The sequence below is a fragment of the Triturus cristatus genome, chromosome 7, assembly GCF_964204655.1.
Source record: "Triturus cristatus chromosome 7, aTriCri1.1, whole genome shotgun sequence".
Taxonomy (NCBI): Eukaryota; Metazoa; Chordata; class Amphibia; order Caudata; family Salamandridae; genus Triturus; species Triturus cristatus.
Genome location: NC_140590.1, coordinates 1,126,635,735 through 1,126,656,725, shown reverse-complemented (window position 1 = coordinate 1,126,656,725; position 20,991 = coordinate 1,126,635,735). Strand labels below are relative to the sequence as shown.

Genomic DNA, 20,991 nt, shown 5'->3' with positions numbered 1-20,991 from the left:
TTTTCTAGGCATAGAGTTTGTAATGGAAGAGAAGTCTTCCAGTTCAAAACCTGTGCTAAACATATGCACACACCCTTGCACTGCGGCACAAAGGTGTGTGCATGGCGCTCAGCAGTAAAATTCAGTGCTGGCGCTAGGGAGAGGAGAGGAGAGAGCCATAACTCTAGATATGGCGCTCTCCTGCTCTCTCTTTCTCATGCAAAGGGTCACAGTATTTGTGGCTACTGTGCTGCCTTGCGTAAGAACTCATTAAATCTGGCATTTGGTTTCAGACTCACGTTTAGAAATCACAAAATGCAATATTTCACTAATCTGTTCCTTTTCACAACCATTAAATTCAAGATGGTGGTATCTTTGCATACACAACATTACCAGTTCAATCAGACACAGGGCATGACGCTATTTATCTCAACTGTGGGGTTCGGCATGAACCTGGGAGGTGCACTCCTACTCAGAGTGATGACAACCTCTGGAGCTCAGTCTGACTCAGCTGCTTCCATTTCCTCATTGTTCAATGAATCTGGAAAACACTAGGCCATGGGCAGAGCACTATCTTTTTGTCCATCTAGACAGTGGAATGAAATGTGCCCACTGATCCTTCTGCAATGAGGGGTAGCCACATAGTAATCAGAGGGTTCCCGGCCACTGAAAAATAACTTGAACATTCCCCTCCATTCTCTTCCAGAAGACAGTAAACAATATAGTGCAACCAATATTTTCACTGCTTTTTATCCTCTGGTTCTAGCAGGTAAGTTAACTGTCCGATCTGGAGAATATGGGTATTGTCCCTGCAACTGGAGGAAGTCTGGAATTATCAGGAACAGTAATTTAAAAAACGCTACTTTTTCACGACTCAAAATATCTTTTAGAAAAGGCAATAGTCATTATTGCTGGGAAAAGAAGGTGGTAGGTAAAGAAACGTCAGCTCAAATCTTAGAGCCCTGGGAATGTTTACTTTCTGCTTAGAGGTTTAGTGTCAAGTGCTATATGTTTGGTTTTGACATCTGACTGCAATGAAGTACATTAATTCACCTCTCTAGGATGTGTGTTGTTTGCTGACCATAGCACCTGCCTTGCCACGTCACTCTGGGGGTTGAGCTGTTGCATCCGAGATTGGTACAAGTACAGGGTCTCTGCCCAGAGCTTGTCATCAAGATCCAAACAGGTTAAGCTTGACATCGACAAACTCTCCTCTCGCCAACATGAAGATGGTCATTGCCTTCCTCGTAGTGGCTCTCTGCTGCTCCCTTGGTAAGAAGCATATTCTCTCTCTAGAGATTCCCTGATAAAGTTAATCCAAATTCTAGTTAGTTCAGAAATGATTGTGTCCTGTCCAACCAGAGGTAACTTTACTGTCTGCACCATTCATTAATCTGAGGGTGGTAACAAACTACTGAACCAAATCATGCTGGGTCCAATCAGTGGTGTCCAACGTAGGTCAAGGAGGGCCAGAACCATGCCAGGAAATATAAGTCTACATGGAATGAATTTTAGCAGAACTAATTTACATTGTTTATGCTTATCCTAAAGTTCTGGCATGGATCAGGTGCTACTGAACCTACGCTGGACACCCCTTCTATACATTGTTAATGCCTCGAGCTTGGCAAAAAAAGACTGCAGCTCTGTCCTTCCAGTAACTACTGACTTGCAAACAGCATGATCCGAACACTGAGATTGAATCTCAAATCTAGAAGCCACTGTGCCTGAATACATATTTTTCTGTTTATTTATTTCTTTGTCTATCTATTCATGTATCTATGTATGTATATAATTACTATTAATTGGCAGAAGGATTTTGACATGAACCATTTCGTGATGAATCTAGCTCAAGAGGGCAGTCTATCGGTCATAAAACGTTTGATTGGGTAACACTTTTAAGAAAGCAGTGAGGAGCAACTATGACGAATAAAAATGCAAAAATGTAAACAGGTATATCATATACATATTTACATCCTTTCCATTCAGTTGATTCAGTTCCATCCTTCTTCCACTTTGACTGCCAGACACACTCACCCAGCAGGATGTTGTCTGTTTGTAACTCAGTTTATCACTTCATTTGAGGTCCTGCCTCTGTCACAGGCACATTACATATCGAATACCCTTCCTTAAACATGTCCTCTGACAGCAGGGTCTTCGGTGGTGTAAACAATCATTTAGGACTGCTAAGTCTTCTCTTTATGCATCAAAATTAAAATGTAAGGTCTGACTCTGCAAAAGCAAATTCGGGGAGACTTTGAAACATTTGTGGGTTCATGTCTGAAATCCTTGTTGGTGAGGAGAATTTTTCTGCAAAATGTTTTGATTTCCAAAAAGAACAGAGCAATTCCTCAAATCGCATTGCAGAACGACACGGAGGAGGTGCTAAACATGAAAATCTGCTTAGCTCTTAATCTTAAGGTGCAGCTGATCTTCAGACACATAATTTCAAACTTCTTCTGCAGGTACCGTAAACAGCATTCGAAGGGACCGGAGACAAGTGCAGACTGTGAAGTACACCTACTATCAAGGCGGGTCTTCAGGTAAAGATGCTGGATGTCCTGGACATATAGGGCAGACGTGTTCCTATAAATGTTACATTTTCATTTCACCAAAATAGAGAGAAAACAAACAGTAGAAGGACAAGTTTGGAAGTACAAGTCTTTCCTCCCTACCTCTGACTTGGCCCAACTTAACTGGCTAATATTCAACTATTGGGCTTTGCGTATTTTGCACATTTTAATAAAAGTGGTTACATTTTTTCTCTCTTTTATGGTCGAGCCTGCGTGAAAATGCGCTAGAGTATGCTCTTGCTTGCAAGGCACTATTGTTTGCAATAACGGGCTTAGAGCCCGCCTATTGCTTACTATTTGCTGGTTTTAGAGACACTTTTCTTCACTGCCTCTTAATTGGCCAGTGCAGGTCAAGTGTCACTTCCATTGCCTTCTGTGGAGCAGGAACCAAGCACAGTTTTATTTAAGTTAATGATTGTCCGTCCGCTGCTTGTGCTGTGATTGAGGTACCATTTCTATTTTGCCCTCTCACTGTCCTGTCTGGTACTCCCTCCCTCCTACCCCCAACCTTTTATTCATAAAATCTAAATAACAATTTAGATTTGCATGGCCTCATAGATAAGGAGTAAGAGTAAGCAGTGCAAGTCACTGTGTTGCGTTACTCAATGACAGGAAGGCGCTCCATTGGCGTTGTGGTGGGTTTTCCCATGCAACACTCATGGATTTTGAAACTGTACTGGAATTACTTAATCACGTAAACCTGGAGCAGTGTCAAAACCTTTTGTCTCCCAGAGCAGGTACAGAGAGTAGAAATATTTTTAGTTCTCCTCGCTTTTTTCCTCTTTTCATGTGTGCTGCAGAATATCACACATAGAAAGAGAAAAACTCCTCTTGGGATTGTTTTTGCGCAGGAAGGTGCCCCCTTGCTGCAAAACACAATCCAGCATCCAACACAGACAGCCTTGCACCATGATGCATAGATGCCTGCATTGGCACTTGCAGCAAATTGTATGCCAGCGCAGTGGGAAAGGACAGGAATGCACCGTATTTCATAAATTTGATGAATTCCTGCCCTTTCACATTGATGTTGAGCAGTGCAGCAAGAACACTTTCAACGCTGCCCTAGACAATTCCCAAAAAATGAGGCCATTAAGTTACTCTCACCTGCGAGCACACAGCGCTTCAATGGTTCTGGCCCTGCGTCTCTTCGTGCATTGCTTGTTCAGAACATCATACCTTTTAACGCTCTGGCTTTTCCCTTCCCTGCCAACCAGAAAGAATTACTGCAAAGAAACAAGGAGAATAATTAGATTAAGGGCAGACCTCCCAGTACTCAGTGCTTTAACCCCTTCGGTGCTCATGACGGAACGGTTACGTCATGAGCGTCGGTTGAGCTGTGCTCATGACGGAACCGTTCCGTCATGACCACGCCCGCGCAAGTAACGGTCAGCACCGCGGGGGAATCCGCGCCGCATGGAAGGGGTTAAATAGGCCAGTACTGTTCGAAACTGAGTGCCAGAATTTTTTTATTTTGAGGGGGAGAGTACCAGCACTTCTCAAGAGAAATGCAATACCTTTAGCTGGAGAGTACCGGCACTTCTCAGAAATAAGCAGGTACTCTGCAACTGAGTACCTGCACTTCTATTTTTCCATTTCAAGCTCTGCCAGTACTGCAGAGTCCCCCCAACAAAAGAAGCTGGTTGGTCCTTTGTTATCTAGTCCCGATGTTGCTGAAAAGGATTTGTTTGGGCAGCTATACATTCTTATTAGTAAAATCAGCCTTTACCAGTGCTTTTGATGAATACAGGCCCCAGCTAGGCCCGCAAGAACAAGGGTTCGCTCTCCTGTAACGGAATCTATAAGGAAGTTGGCACGGAAACTGCAAAGTACAAAGACAACGTTTATTAACCCTTAAGGGTGGTCCTACAATCCACACAACACTCTTCAGTATTGCATGGAGTAGCACACAGAACATTCGTACACAGTCCCCTTTTATACACAACAGAGGGGCTCATAAGTGGGTGGATACAACATGAGGCCGAAGAACATTACCATTTATGGTCATTCTCGATACTGAATCAATACATGGGCGGAGCCAACACACTCCTTGAGCCCGCGAAAGGACATGGTCAAGCAAGGCTAATTATAACAGATGTGGTCAAGTCTGGGCATGCGCCAGATGGACAGGAGAGAGCTATTTATAACTGTTACTAGGCAGATTACAAGAGCAACTAACACAGAGGTCGGACTCTCCTCGTGACGAACACATGGCAGCATGTCAATACAAAATGGAGTCCGGACTTCGGTCAACATAACGAGGAAAACATGATCGCAAGGGAAAGCATTAATGTTTTCAGTAAATGCTTAATCACATTCTGCCTTAATTTACAACAGACGACCCTTTCAGCATTTACTGAAGACATCCGGTTTCCAAGAATAATCATCATATATATCAATAATCATCATTCCCTTAACCTCTTTAGCTAGACCCTTCTGGCGAGCAACATCGGCAATAGCTTTCTTATCTGGAATGCAGAATGAAATGCATACGGAACAGCACAATGGTCCACATTGAATACACATACAGAAAAGGAACAGAACTGCTATAATAATGCAGAGACCAGTTAAGACCTTCCATCCCCAGACAGTAACCAACGCCCAAAACCATCCAGAAAAGGACCAAGTGCCGTTTTCTGTGTGGATTTCAGCTGCTATTTTATGCAGCTTGTTAATGGCGTTATAAACGGATGGCGTATGATCAGGAATGAACACACAGCAGCTACTTCCAATAATTTTACAGGCTCCTCCTCGATCAGCTAGCATTACATCTAATACCATACGATTCTGCAACGCAACAATCCTGGTTATTTGTAACTCTTCCGTAAGATTCCCAAGAGCAGCGGCAGTCTGATTGGTCACGGCTTCTACCACTCTTGTTAATCTTCGGATCTTCCTACTATTCAAAGCGGCTCCAACAAAGAAAAACAGTCCTAAGTTAAAATCAATATACTGTTGCAGGCTGGTATCGGTCTGATCCACATCATCAATCGACAGAGTACGTTTATATCTATTTACAGTCACATTATTCAAAAGTTTCAAATCCTTATGATATGACGCGGGTGCTAGGAATACAGGGGGTAATAGGAATGATACATAGCATACCCCAGACCACCCAGCCGGCAAACGGTAATAACCTTTATTTCCACACACAAAGTAGGTATTATGGGACGCCAGGAAGGTACTGTTATTCAACCCGTCAATGTTCAATACGGTTATACAATCACTGACACCAACAGGGATAAAACCCACACTCTGGACACACAGGTCCGCTTGAGCTTGTGCTACTTGGATTACGAATTTGTCCTTCCCCGCAGTGTCTCTTGTGTTCGTGAAGATATAGGGAATGGATTCATTGTCCGGTCGGTACTCTTCCCATTCCCAAATTGTCCCATTCGCTTGTGGATATCCATTCTTGTCTTGATGGCATTCTCTATTAAGTCTAAAAAGCAATCGTCCCACTGTCGGTTTCCGAGTGGCAAACAGCAAAGTGTACCATGCTCTACAAGAGCCATTATGAGAGAAAGGAAGTGGTATGAATGGCGTACCTCCTTTCTTCTGATGGGCTGGCATCATCCCACATATCCAACAGTTCGTAGCGTTCGTAGCAACGTGGGTGTGATGCAGCATCTGAATGAAAGTGTTATTCAAATAGGATTGTCGATGCTTCAACTCTTGATATGGCAATGTATAAAAGTAGTGCTCCGCAGGCACTGGAGTCGTCAACACAAGTGTCTTTCGAGCAGGAGTTACCTCCTCCACAAACCATGTGGTTATCCCAACAATAGCTACTGTTAGCATGAACCCCAATGCACAAAGGATTTTCTTCTTCTCCATGTCAAAAGAAACAATACCCTGATATCTTCCTGAAACTAAAAAGTCTGTCAGAACTCTTCCCCTTGGGCAGCGGTTGATTTCTTCACCAGCGGGCCAAGACGGGTGTCGCTACACTAATGCAGGGCTGATCCCCCCCCCTTGCCACATCGGCTCTCCGTTTCACTAACCCAAGGGCCGTTCTGACAGTATGTCCCGGTACTGGAAACCTCACTTCCTTGGTCGCAGATGATATCGCCTTCCTCCAGAAGTCGTATGGTCCGGAAAGAGCTCCTCAGTGTCTCGTGGCTCAGCGGCACGGCCTGTCTCTGCTGCTAGGATTTCTCGTTGATCGGTCAGCACGGCAGACTCCACCAATCCGGGCGGTACCTTTCGACAGTGCAAGGAATGGATCCAATTCTTCCTGTTCGAGACTCGCACTGCCGTCCTCGTTGCAAGGAGGACTTGCTCAGGTCCTACCCATCTCGGCTCCAAACTGTTCGTTCTGTCGAAGACCTTCACCATAACATGATCTCCGGGTCGGAGACCATGTCCTTCGCCGGTAGACCGATCAGGGAGCGCCTCTCGGACCTGTTGATGAATAGAAACCAAGTTATCCGTTAACTGTGCCAGATAATCGCTCATCATTACACAAGGTACATCATACACAGCCTTAGGCCTTGGTGGACCCCAAATGTTCATTGGGCGTCCGAATACTATTTCGTATGGCGTAAGGCCGGTTCGAGAGTGTGGCACTGACCTAATTGACAATAACGCCAGTGGCAGGGCGTCTGGCCAAGTCAAAGATGTTGAAGCTTGGATTTTGGCGATCTTAAGCTTCAGTGTACCATTATACTTCTCGACTAGTCCTGCAGACTGAGGGTGGAACACGGCATGGAACTTCTGAGTGATGCCTAGGCCCTTCAAGACATACTTTATAACATCCGCTACAAAGTGAGGGCCATTATCACTCCACAGAAGTCTACAAACACCGTAGCGAGGGAAAAACTCTTTTAGCAGTAGCTTCGCCGTGGTCATTGCAGTATTGTCTTTCGTAGGGTACGCCTCAACCCATTTGCTGAAAGCGCAAACCACTACTAGAACATACTTCAAATTATTACAGCGCTCAAGCTGGATGTAATCCATCTGCAGAACCTCAAAGGGTGCAGTGGGTGTCGCAAATCCTCCTGCTGGAGTTCGAGTGCCTTTCCCTGGATTATACTTCAGACAGATCATACAGGTCTGCACCACCCTCTTTGCCGTGCTAGCAATCTCTGGATGCTCCCAGACTTGGGTAAGCAATTTCACAATTGCGGAAGCTCCAACATGTGCTAGCCCATGTGCCATCTGAACCATAGGTTGTACGAAAGCCGTGGGTAACTTCCATCTATCCATCTGTTTATTTCTCCAACAACCCTCGTCATCCAGTTCTCCTTCGCTAGCCCATTGTTCCCGCTCTTTGTCAGAAGCGGTCCTTTGCATTTCTCGCACTTCCTCCTTCGCATCACGCCATCTCTCCACCTGTGACTTTACTACATACATGGCAGTAGCGCCGGGCTGCATCGCAGTCTCCCGTGCTACTCGATCCGCTAACGCATTCCCTTCTCCAACTTTATCAACCACTTTCCTATGGGCGCTACACTTAACGATAGCAATTTTCTTTGGGTATGTCAATGCAGTTAAAAGATTATGAACTAACTCTCCATGCATTATCTGTACTCCATGTGACGTTAAAAACCCTCTCTCCTTCCAGAGTAGGCCGAAGTCATGCGCTACTCCGAAGGCATAGCGGCTATCTGTATAAACATTCACACATAATCCTGTACTGAGCTCACATGCTCGTGTTAATGCTATCAGTTCCGCTGCTTGAGCTGATTTCTGTGGTATGCGTGCTGTCTCCACTATCGTGTGTAATGTGGTAATTGCATACGCTGCTGAAGTCGTACCATCTGGTAGCTTCAGGCATGATCCGTCTACCCACAACTCTCCATCTACATCTGAAAAGGGCGTATCCTGGAGATCAATACGACCCTTTGTTTGTTCCTCAGTCACAAGAATACAATCATGCGCTTTCTGCGCCTCAGGCTGGGTCTCGGGGTATGGCAACAATGTGGCCGGGTTTAATGTCACGCACCTTTTCAACGTAATATGAGGAGCCAAAAGCGTCAGCTCATATCCCGTTAAACGGGCACTGGTCAAATGCTGCGTCTTTGTTTGATTAAGCAGGGCATCCACAGCATGGGGAACTAACACCAACAATTTATGGGACAACACAATTCCTTCACTTTGGCGTATTGACACAGCTGTCGCCGCTACCGAGCGAAAACACCCTGGTAATGCTCGGGCGACAGGATCAAGCACAGCCGAAAAGTATGCACAAGGGCGCTGCTTGTCGCCGTGCATCTGTACTAAGACTGACAATGCACATCCATCTTTCTCATGCACATACAACGAAAAGGGTTTTGTATAATCAGGGGTCCCTAACACTGGTGCTGAACAAAGGGCCTGTCGCAGTTGCTGAAAAGCAGCATCACACTCATCTGACCAAGGGATTGGGATAGGCGTGTCTTTTGTCAAAAGAGCTAGTAATGGCTTAGCTATGTGCGAAAACCCCAATATCCACTGTCTACAAAAAGAAACAAGGCCCAAAAATGCACGCACATCCTTCTGCGTGGATGGTCTCGGTGTGTCCAAAATTACTTGGATACGATCTGGTGTGAGTGCACGCCCCTCCTTAGACAAAAGGTGACCTAAATAAGTCACCTTTGGTCTACAGAATTGCAATTTCTTCCTAGATACTTTATGATTGTGGGAGGCTAAAAAGGAAAGTAAGGATAGCGTGCTTTTCTCACACAATTCCAGGGTGTCAGCCGCCAACAAGATGTCATCGACATATTGAATGAGGGCGACCCCCTCGAGTAAAACAAAGGAATCCAACTGTCGTTTCAAAGCCTGACTGTAAATACTAGGGCTTTCTGTATAGCCTTGGGGAATTCTACAAAAACGATAAGATCTATTGTTTAATGTGAACCCAAAAAGAAATCGGCTATCAGGGTGAATGGGAATGGAAAAGAAGGCATTCTTCAAATCAATCACTGAAAACATGGTCGCCGTAGGCGGGACCAAGGTAAGCAACGTCGTGATATCGGAAACCACCGGGTACTGAGGTATCACGATCTTGTTTACCTCCCTCAAATCAATTATGAACCGATAGACCTTTGCATCCGTGTCCTTTTTCAAAATTGGGAGAATCGGACTGTTACAGATATTATAGGGAACTTCTTCCACTACCCCTACTGCGATCAAATCTTGCACAATCTGTATGAGAGCTTCCTCGCCCTCCTGGGAAATACGATACTGCGGGAGGCGTGGTAACACCGCCCCCTCCTGGACGCTAATGTGGACCGGAGGAATCACCATTTGTCCCACATCTGTGTCCGAAGTCGCCCATAAAGCTCGGGGGAGGGTAGCCAACAATGCATCCTCTGATATCGTACACATCCGCCCAGACCGGGGGTAGTTGTCATTTAAGATCACCCTCACACCCTCAGGGGAGCAGCGGATTGTAGCCCTAAAATACTTTAACATATCAAGGCCCATAATGTTATCCGGTGTATACGGAGCAAGCAGAAACGGACAGGGCGCAGAAAAAGAATCAACCTTAAATGTAAGGGGCTGTGAAAGAGGGCTTCGGGAGAGTGTACCGTCAAACCCTACCGATGTAACCACTGAGCCGGATGGGGGAGCCCCCGGAACCAAGTACCTAGACAATGCACTACGTGTCGCTCCTGTATCCACTAGGAACTGATCAGTAGAACCTAAAACCTCAGCCGATACATAAGGACCCGTCTGATCGACCGGCACCTCAACTGATTCGGACCCCCATCCAACGCATTCCTATGCATGCTGAGAATCATGATATCCCGATTGATCGATGTCCGATACATGATACTGGTGCTGGCGATCAAAAACATTTGAGCCATCTCGTTGCCGCCCGGCAGTATCGAAACGGGCATTGTCATTAGAATTCCCTCTAAAGTTCGAGGAACCCCCTCTACCTCTCGGGCCACCCGGAGTATGCCCCTGACGTGAAGCACGCAACACTGGGCAATCCCTGGCCCAATGGCCCAACTGCTTGCAGTATGCACACTGGTTCCTATTCAAATCAGATCGGCCCGAAGGGGGACCATAAGATCCGCCCCTTCCTCTATTATTATTACCCCGTCGGGGCGGGCCATATACTTGTGCTAACATCACCTTGGTTTTGAGATCTTTCGATTTCTTCTCCTCCTGGCCCTTCGCCTCGTGCTCCTGACGCTCATAATACTGAGCGATAGTCAGAAGGGCCGTCGGTGTCGCGGAGGACCAAGAACTTTCACTCGCTTTTAACCGGGCCGCAACTGCCGGTAGCAGATTAGCCACATATTTGTCCGCGAAAAGGTGGCGGCCCGTGTCGTCAGTAAGCGACTGGCCACTAAAATCATGAAACGTCTCCTCAAAGCGCGTAAAGAAGTCCGCAACTGACTCGTCAACTTTCTGTTTACATGCAGCTAACATATTCCAGTCAATCTTTTTAGGGGGGATAATCGTCTTCAACTTAGCCACAATAGCCGCAGGGAGATCTAAAATATTCTGGGGTGGTTTCTGTGCGGGCTTCCGTTCCCTATCCTCATCCTCAAGGTCGGACCACCGGGCCTTGAAGGCAACCGCATCATCTACCTTTCGGACAGAGCGCCACGTATCCGGCGGTAGGATAAGGCCAAAGAACAGGTCTATATCCGCTAAGGTCATAATGCAAGAATTCAAGGCCCCCTCGACTTCTTCATAGAAGGCCGCTGGATTCTTGCGGGGGTCAGGCAGCGCATTCTTTAATGCCATAACATCGGCCCTATGCCATGGAGTGTAAACCCAATTATATACAAAATATCCCCTTGCATCGGCGGAGTTAATATCTGAGCTAGTCCCTGCTCCCTTAGGAGGAACATACAAAGGTGCCGCCTCTCGCATTGGTTTAGCATGCACTATGTCATCCTTATCTGACTGGGAGGCGAATGGGTGGCCCCCTGCTGCAGACGAATCCGACTGCTTCTCCTCCTCCGTTTGTTGGCGTGCTTTCTCTCTAAGGGCCAGCACCTCGTCCCGTAAAGCGAACAGCCGCCGAGCCGCCTCAGGAGCCTTAGGGGGAGAAAAAACACCATTACGTAATGCTCCGGCATCCGAAGACACTTCGTCAGGCTCAAGGACACTGGAATATTTTCGGAAAGCAGCAATTACTTCATCTGCGAAATGAGACAGAAAGTACACCCTCTCTCTATCTTGCCATGACCCCCAAGTATGGAACAACTCCTCCTTAGACATCTTGCCCTTAAGTGCACGGAGGGAAAGTTTCCGAAGCTCAGCCATATGCTCGGCCGATAACATGGACCGTGTGTCGACCTTACCCGGAGCCGGGCCAGAATCTTGCGGCCGCGGAGCAGATGCGCCAACATAAGGGGGCGGAGAGCGATCTAGTAAATAAAAATCATCATCAGGATTATTAAGGACAGGATAAAGTGGCTGACGGACAACATATTGACCCAAAACCTGTAGCCTACGCTCTTTCTCTTGTCTGTCCGTTTGCTCTTTGTCCTCCCGACGCTTCGCTTCCTGCGCTCGCACATGATCATTCTTCCGTTGTTCTTTATCAAACAGCGCTTTCTCACGCTTCTCTCGCTCACGCACTTCCTTCACCCATAATCGCACACACTCAAACATATCCTGACGAGCACGCCGCTTACACATACACTGTTCCACATACTCAATCTTACGTATATCAAACGATCCATACAAAGGCCATCGCAACTCAGGATCCTTCCTCGTGTATTTCCTCCATAGCGTGCTGTACATTATGGAAGAAAGACCATGCTTCACGTACATATCCCTATTAGGAGTCCCCTCTGGGGGAGCTGGAGCAGATTCCTCGAGGTTCAACCGATTTCCAAAACAGCAGCACCACTTACGGAGTGCGCTAAAAGCAGGCATGCTAGGAATAATGCAAAATATGCAATATTATAAGGAAAAATGGCACTTAATCGTTGCGCCGTTCAAGGTTTACACAGCTCCGGAGAAATCTCTCCACATTACCTGCCTATATGTGTTGCAACGCATATATTTTCACAAAGACAAATTCAAAATATGACTAGTCATCATCAATCAAACTCAAATAGCCAACCCAGGCTTCAAAAACTCGGAGCAAGTACCGTACAACGGTTCTTACCAATCAAGAGTCCAGGTTCCAACTGCCAAGCTCCACAATCGCCCAAACGGCTCTCACGGCAGGACCGACAGAAGAGGTCTCAGTCGATGACCGGCGCCACCCAGACGGTCAGCTCGGAAGGGAAGGAAGAAAAACCTCGGGATGCCAGGGCTAAGACGCCGCTGGCAGTGATCACGTCCCCGGCCAAACTCCTCACCTTCGTCGCGACCAGTCCTTCGAGCATCCGAGTCGCCGATGAGCCCCACGTGACGGGCGCCAATTGATGAATACAGGCCCCAGCTAGGCCCGCAAGAACAAGGGTTCGCTCTCCTGTAACGGAATCTATAAGGAAGTTGGCACGGAAACTGCAAAGTACAAAGACAACGTTTATTAACCCTTAAGGGTGGTCCTACAATCCACACAACACTCTTCAGTATTGCATGGAGTAGCACACAGAACATTCGTACACAGTCCCCTTTTATACACAACAGAGGGGCTCATAAGTGGGTGGATACAACATGAGGCCGAAGAACATTACCATTTATGGTCATTCTCGATACTGAATCAATACATGGGCGGAGCCAACACACTCCTTGAGCCCGCGAAAGGACATGGTCAAGCAAGGCTAATTATAACAGATGTGGTCAAGTCTGGGCATGCGCCAGATGGACAGGAGAGAGCTATTTATAACTGTTACTAGGCAGATTACAAGAGCAACTAACACAGAGGTCGGACTCTCCTCGTGACGAACACATGGCAGCATGTCAATACAAAATGGAGTCCGGACTTCGGTCAACATAACGAGGAAAACATGATCGCAAGGGAAAGCATTAATGTTTTCAGTAAATGCTTAATCACATTCTGCCTTAATTTACAACACTTTAAACAAAAAAAATGTATGTGAGAGAGGGGCTATGGAGAGATGAGGGGCACTTATGCCCGGTGGTCATGAGGAAATCTGAGGAGGAGGTCATGGGAGGGCGCCAAAAATGATTGTCATTTGTCACACGTGCTCCAACAGCGCGAATGCCGGCCCTGCTCACTGAGTGAAAAATGAAATATGCATTCGCACAGCTGGCTATACTCCTCCTGTGCAGAACTTCACCTTTTCTACATTTTTGCAAACCGGGAACAAGAGCTCCTGGGAGAGGTGCATTGACACTTTCAGTAGTAAGCCTGGCAACTTCCTTTGTGGCGCAGCTTTTCAGCTGTACTGTTGGCAATGTTTGTGAATTGAACAAACACACATATGTAGGTACAGGCCAAGTCATAAACATATTTCTGTGCTTTTTCTTTTTTTTTAAAGCGACTCAAGCCCCAAATCCTTGCAGGACAGCAATGATTATTTTGTCAAACAATAGAAGAATATGGTGAACTTGGTCTGCCCCCAAATTTGTTATAACACATTTGGAGTGAAATAAACTATATATTCGGGTCAAGTGGGAAAATGCTGCTCTCTCTTAGGAGGTTATCGGCACAAAACAAGGCTTTGCGATTTGAATGTCATGGCATGCCTGCATTCTCAATGTGTACAATGTAACCTGGTTGTTCTGCTTAATATTGTTTCTCAGTCTTCTGAGTTTCCTAAATAGAACAATCCAGACTCTTGTCTTTCACACATCTCTCTGCAGGGGGCCGACAACAAGGTATGAGGGTTTACAAGCACTATATCAATGCTCACCAAAGGAAATAAAATTAAAATAAAACAATATAGTAGCTTGTCTTGTAGGTCGTTGCAGACACCAATACAATTCTGCAGTATATTTACCTTTTATAATTATACACCTAATAAGCGATAATTTCTATCTACACAATTTCCCAGCCCCTTCCGATTTCTACAAAATATTATGATTGACAGATAGTAATACACCTCCTCCACGTGATAAAACGTGTTCGATCCACTATCTATTCATCTTAGACAGTGAATCATTTGACCAGATCTTTCGGCTCCAGGTCCTCTATTGGAAAACCACAAGAGTAGAGGGTGGCAGCCTCTATCTCGTTTTTGTGGACCTGCGAGCCGCTTTTGATCTGGTCCCTAGGGAGAAATTATGGTCGGTGCTAAAGGATCTTGGTCTACCAACGTTTTTTCTTGATGTCCTGGTTCGCTTCCACACAGGGAACTTCGCACAGGTGAGGTGCGGGAAGAATGGGGAACTCTCAGCCCGTTTTCCTGTAACTCGTGGAGTTCGACAGGGATGTGTACTGGCTTCCACATTGTTTAGTTTATATTTAAATGGCCTTATTAATGAACTAAATAACCTTAAAGATAGCGATGCTCCGTTTTTGGCTTCTGGCAGGGTGCCCGCTCTGATGTTCGCTGACGACACATTGCTGTTGTCGCGGACATCAACGGGTATCCAGCGGGTTTTGGACGGTTTTATGGTTTTCTGTGCCTCGAGGGGACTGGAGATTAACTTGGGGAAAACTAAGTTCATGATCTTCAGCCCCCCTAGGCGCACCCGTCCGAACCCTTCATTAGCTGGGGTCCCCCTAGAAAGAGTTTCTCTGTAATCTTCGCCAGAGCCGGAAGAAGAGAAATAGGCCTGTAATTGGCCAGGACCTCAGTATCCAAACCGGGCTTTTTCAGGAGGGGGATCACCATCGCCCTTTTCCAGGTGCGTGGGACACTCCCTTCCCTCAAAGAGGCATTAATAAGAGAATTAACCAGTGGATTCACCACTGCTGCCATCCTAGCCAAAAATTTGGCAATTGTGATGTAAAAAACAAGTCCTCCTCCACAATTTCTAAAAACTTGAAACACGGTTAAAACACCATGTCAAATACTTATATCAAACTCTGAAAAAGTAAAGAAATGTATCATGAGTTAGAGCCATGTTCCACAACAGAGCAATTACATGCTCTCTATGCTTTAGAATCAATGTTATATTATTCGTTTTTATGATGCAAAAGGAGTACAACATACACCCCCACAACCTCCTGGCTGGCACATTAAAGGAAAGGAAAAAGAAAGGAAAGGAAAAACACAAACTCATTTTAACTTCACCTCCCCCCCCCTCCAGCTCCCTTCTCCTCTCCTAACCAGTGGCACTAGGCCCATGCCAATCTCTGGTATGTCCGCGATCCCAAACAGGAGAACCCCCAATATTTGGCACTGGTACGGCCCTTCCTAAAGCCCCACTATGAGTTTTGATGAATTCTGTGTGTTTATTCCAAGCAGCGGAATTACTGGTACTAGCTAATTTTGTGACACAGAATTCCTTCTTTTATGAGTTAAACCCTTCCGAATGGGGAAAAGTCTGCAGACCTGCATCACCTTTCACAATTTCACACACTATTCCTGATTCCAAGGAGTTTAAGACAGGTATTTACCACCTGCCCCAAGCACTGGTAACATCTGCAGCACCTCTGTGTAAAGGGATGGAAAAGGGAAGGAGAGAAGGTCATCTAATGGAGGAGAATTACACGCATTCACCATGCCTACGCTAAGGATCAGGTGGGGGGGCAGGACATGTGTACAGTGGTCCAATGTAGATTTTTCAGCTGGCAAAATTGTCCAGTGCTACTGCACCTGGAGTTTCCGGGGATATGAACACCGGGTTACTGATAATAATGGTAAGCAGAATGCTGCACTAGAAATCCGCTCCACGTAGTTGAGGCATAAGTTGAGGCATGTACATGGAGAGGATGTGGTCTCACGGCTAGACTGCCGACCTTGGAGCTGGGAAACCAAGGTTCGAGCTTTGGGGTCTACTCCACATCCTGTGATTATGGGAAAATCACGTAATCTCCCCGTGCCTACCCAAAAAAATGAATGTGTCCTTGTGTAACTTAACTGGTGCTCATGTAAAGCGCTCCAATAGCTTCGGGTCGAGTTTGCGCTGTATAAATCTGTAAAAAAAAAGCCTAAAAATGTTTTGGGGGTCTTGCCTACAGACCTTTTTAGCTGTCTGTTGGCCAGGCCTATTGTTTCACAAATATTTAGAATGGCTTATGGGTTACTTCATTACACATGATTGAAGGGATTTGTAGTCTATCTCCCTTCCCTCCTCTTGATTCAATGGTTTTCCTTCTTATTTTTGTGTTTGACCCACCCTAGAGCATTTCGGTCTCACATTATTTTGATTGGGTAACCTGTATCCGTCCTCTGCTGATGTTTAAGTTTCGACATTCTAACCATCATCTCCTTGTGCTTGCATTCAGGAAACTACAATGTTCTTTTATTTCCAGGACTTCATGGGAGTAAATATGTTTTCCGGCACTCTTGCCTGTACGCTGCTTTTTCTCCTCACATTTTCTCCTCACATTGCCTTACCAATGTGCATGTTGCTTTCCCCGATACTCCCAGCTTTTATTTCTTACTTATATTTTTGTAAATATAGGCCTTGATTTGTGTCTTCCCCTTCGCTCCCTCCTATCAACAGTGTTTTCTTCCTGCCAACTCTCCACCCCTCCCATTCCACACCCTCCCATCCCTGTGACATCTATTTGATTTTAAAGTAGTTTATTTATGTATTGAGTTGTGGGCCCGGCTGCTGTATTTTGCTACTGCAGCACAATGTTCTCAAAAGGAGCCTTAACACACATTTTTTTAATGAACTACTCCAAAGTAATCATCTGCCATCTTGGAACAGTAAATACAAAAAAAAAAGGAAATGGCGGTCCTATTATGAGCTGTGTATGTGCATGCATGATAAATCATGGTAGTCATAGACGAACGGGTATCCCTAAATAGGAAATCAATTTCAACATTGTCAAACATGCGTGTGCATGCATCTTGACGCATGCTTTGATATTTCTATATAGACAAGATTTGGCAAAGCCAAAAGCTCATCCTTTTAATACAAAGACATATTGGCTTCATCAGAGCTATTTCATAACAAAAATCGACAATTGGGACTTCCATTTTAAATGTCAATTCTTCACTTTGTCCAAACGCTAAATGTACCACAACTAATGGTGCATTAAAATGCAGCTTTGGATGGTCTCTGACTTTTGAATATTCTGGACACATAAAGGATTCTATTACCTTAACCTCTTAGTGGATATGTATTTATTATGTTGGGTACAGAATACAATGCACAAAGGCACCTACAAACAATCATTCATTATTTTATTCCTGAGAAGTTACCATATGACATTTTAAGATTATATCTACCAATGTTACTCCTTACTGTTTACCTGTCATGGAGCAGAGTACAGCCCATACCACAACCAGAACTGGGAGAATAAATTTAACAAACTACAACCCTAACAGTCCTATATTTGCATTGCTTCTGTGAAAGTCGATCAACCCAACAGGAGTGTCGCAACACAATACTACTGTTGCCAGTCACGAGTAAAGTCCACCACCAGAGATGCTTCTCCTTGCATTTCCTTCCAGCCAACCTCACACAAGAGACCAGATCACACACTTTATTTAAGCTGCTATGGTATGCTAAATGTTTTATTTCATTCCAGGTGGAGATACGGGAAGTGTTAAAGAACAGAAGATGTATTCCGTAAGTAACAGGGCAAGCATATGGTCTTAAGACACATAGGGGTGCATGGAAAGTAAAGGGGTATGGGGTGCAGCTTTTACGCTGTAGGAACAAATGGTGAACAGTGCTGACAAAAGCAAACAAAATAAAAACCAGCAGTGTCTATCACCAGTCAAACTACAAGTCAGTGGTGTACCTGTGGAATAGTGTGTGGTGCTTCACATTAGGTCTGAGTGGTTATGATTGAAGAGTTTGCTGTGGTTCTCCTTACTCCATCTGTAGGTGTTTGTGGGAGTTTGGTGCAGTGAGAAGTTCTCTGCTTAATTGTTTGGTATCACTGGTGGGTGAGGAGTTCAAGGACTTAGTATTTTCTAGTAATCTTTCAGGGGGTTTTATATTTATAAAGTACATTTGAAGGGCAGAGTTTATCCCACTTAAAGCCCTTTCAATAGTATATTAGAGTTGATTCCAGATCTCGACTTCATGGCCTCATTTTGAGAAGGACCCCAGGAACACCTCTGAGGTTAACTTGAAATTAGTAGGTATTGCAGCATGAAGTAACAAGCATTGGCATAGCCAATAGGTCTCGCCTTTGGGACCTTATAAGTGTTTAACCATGCAACAGTTAATTTTGGTGCACAAAGGATATTGTGCTGCATAACTAAACACTAATAAGGTCCCAAAAGCGGGCTCCTCTGGCGTAGGGGTGCCCCTGCCCCCTGGGTGTAGGTGCAGGGCAGTGGTGCTGAGTACAGGGGCAGATGTTTAAAGCAGCGTGAGGAATCTGCTCCGGAGGGCAGGGATGTGCCGAGTGACACTGCGATGGTGGTGAAATGAGGGTAGGATGAGGCAGGGGGTGAGGTGATGCAGGGGTGAGAGATACGATGGGAAGGAAGCGAGACTGAGGGGAGAGTAGTGGGTGAAAGCATGCAGGCACGTAACAGGTGGGATAAGACTGAGTGAGGTGAGAGGGGGGCGATGCGAGGCTGGGAGGTATGACAGGGTATAACATCATGGAGTGAGACAGCTGGTGGGGTGAGGCAGAGGGTGAGTGACAGAGGAGTGGGAGATGTGAGGTCAAAGGGGGGGGAGAGGCTGCACACAATGAGGATGTGAGGCTGGTGGAATGCAGGGAGGGAGTGTCGGTGGGCAGACAGTTTGTGGTGATGCAGGGGTGACACTGTGAGGGGGATGAGAGGAAGAGAGCATGAGAGGACACTGCGGAGTGAAAGCAGTAGTTTAATGCAGAGGGTGGAGCTGTGAGAGTGCGAGGGGTGGGACTGTGAGGGTGAGCAGTGACATAGGGGTGGAAGTGATGGAGGGGTGGAAATGATGGAGGGGTGGGGGTGCAAGATGATGGAGGGGAGGGACTGTGAGGGTGCGCGGTGATGGAGGAATGACTGCATGTGAGTTGAGAGAGGGAGAGAGAGAGAGACCACACTGCGAGGACGCTTTGTATTAATCTCCTGCTAATTTTAGTAATAAAAGACGTTTAATAATTTGCTGCATTACCACATTGCCATACTGTACAAACTGTATTACTTTCAATGTTGTGTTCATCTTTGTAAGGCGTTTAATCCGTTCATCTCACTGTATAGCCTCTACAATGCTCAAAAACAACAGACCGACTACCTGTTGTTGAAATGCTCATTGTGCTACAGATTTTACGTGTAAATCGGCACACGCAATAAAACAATCTTTTCAATGCTTGTTTCATTTGGTTTCAAATAGTAAATGCAGTGATTTGCCGTGTGACACTAAAATAAGGTTACTAAGATACTGATGAAATGTTAACTGTCTATTTGGTTATACGCCACATAATATTTCACAGTGTGAAAAGCGTAATCTGTTTTAATTATTTTCTCTTACGAGTCCTCAGGTCGTGAAGGCTTTTCAGATGTGTCCATAGCATGCTCGATATAGACTGTTTTAGAAACCCATGACCACAAAGGGCGCCTGCTGGGAGAATTAACCTCCACGGGGTTCCCCTAAAGAATGGACTCATCTTTAACGGACTGAAAGAACAGCAGGGGGGGGCGCGCACACCACTTCTATCAGAAAGACTATTACCACAGACCGCTCAAACAACATAGCTCTACGGTTCGTAGTACTAGGCGGCGAAATTGATCACCAAATGAATACTTGCAGTGAAACTACAGAGCGATAGATAATACGCACTCTCAGTTCGCCGACAACTTCTAATGGAAAATATGCCAAAGCATATAAAATGCATTTCGGCAGCCACGCATTTCTATAATTGGTTCAGTGAGTTCGCCTTTGAACTGGTGTGTTGGGAATCCAGGATTGTGTGTTCTTGGACGCATACATGAATACGGATTCCAACTGCTTTTTTTTGCCAAAAATGTGCGATTTGCATGAAATGTGTATATTTGGAAATAAACAAAAACAAGCGCTAGTAATGTTGCCAGTTGTGGGTGTGCCGGCAGAGGAGGCTGGGTCTGCGCAGCACAGCGGCCCTGCGGCCGCGAAATTGAAAGTGATCGCGATCAAAGCGGCCGTGCGGGCGCGAAAGTGAAAGTAAGCGCGGTGCGCGCGCCCGCGCACATGCACTGTAGCTTTAGGCCACGGCAGCACTTTGAAAAGCCCAGATATAAAATGTCTCTTCGAGCCTTTGGCTCGCGAGACCTAAAAATGGATGCGTGTTTTGCTCTGAAGTGGTCCTGAAATTTAGATTTTTTGTATTTTGCTTAATTTCATTCCTAGTTCATTTAATAACTGTTAAAACAATGGCAAAACCTATGCAGTTGATTGTAGTATTTACTGTCTGTCAGTAATTTCCCCAAAAAGTACTTACACCTTTGCTCAGTACTAATTTCAGCAGAACAGTATTTTACTGCCAGGAGTAATTTTTATTTAACCTAGGTCCTGGTGTTTGTGGCAAAGTTGAAAAGACTGAGTATAATTATTCAAATTAGGCTTCAGATGGATATTTATA

General features: G+C 45.5%; 1 protein-coding gene across 2 annotated transcripts in view; it reads left to right on the top strand.

Annotated features, from left to right (window-relative positions):
* The first annotated feature begins 1,130 nt into the window (after positions 1-1,130).
* The window catches only part of LOC146811211 (uncharacterized), a 74,008-nt gene continuing 54,147 nt past the window's right edge, over positions 1,131-20,991 (top strand). Inside the window, exons 1-3 of one of the 2 annotated variants that reach the window (XM_085618240.1) lie at positions 1,131-1,251; positions 2,442-2,519; positions 18,016-18,056. In XM_085618240.1, coding sequence (XP_085474366.1) covers positions 1,203-1,251; positions 2,442-2,519; positions 18,016-18,056 — 168 coding nt within the window. In that variant the 5' untranslated portion in view covers positions 1,131-1,202. The remainder of the gene's footprint in view (positions 1,252-2,441; positions 2,520-18,015; positions 18,057-20,991) is intronic. The other variant, XM_085618241.1, reaches the window with a different exon arrangement.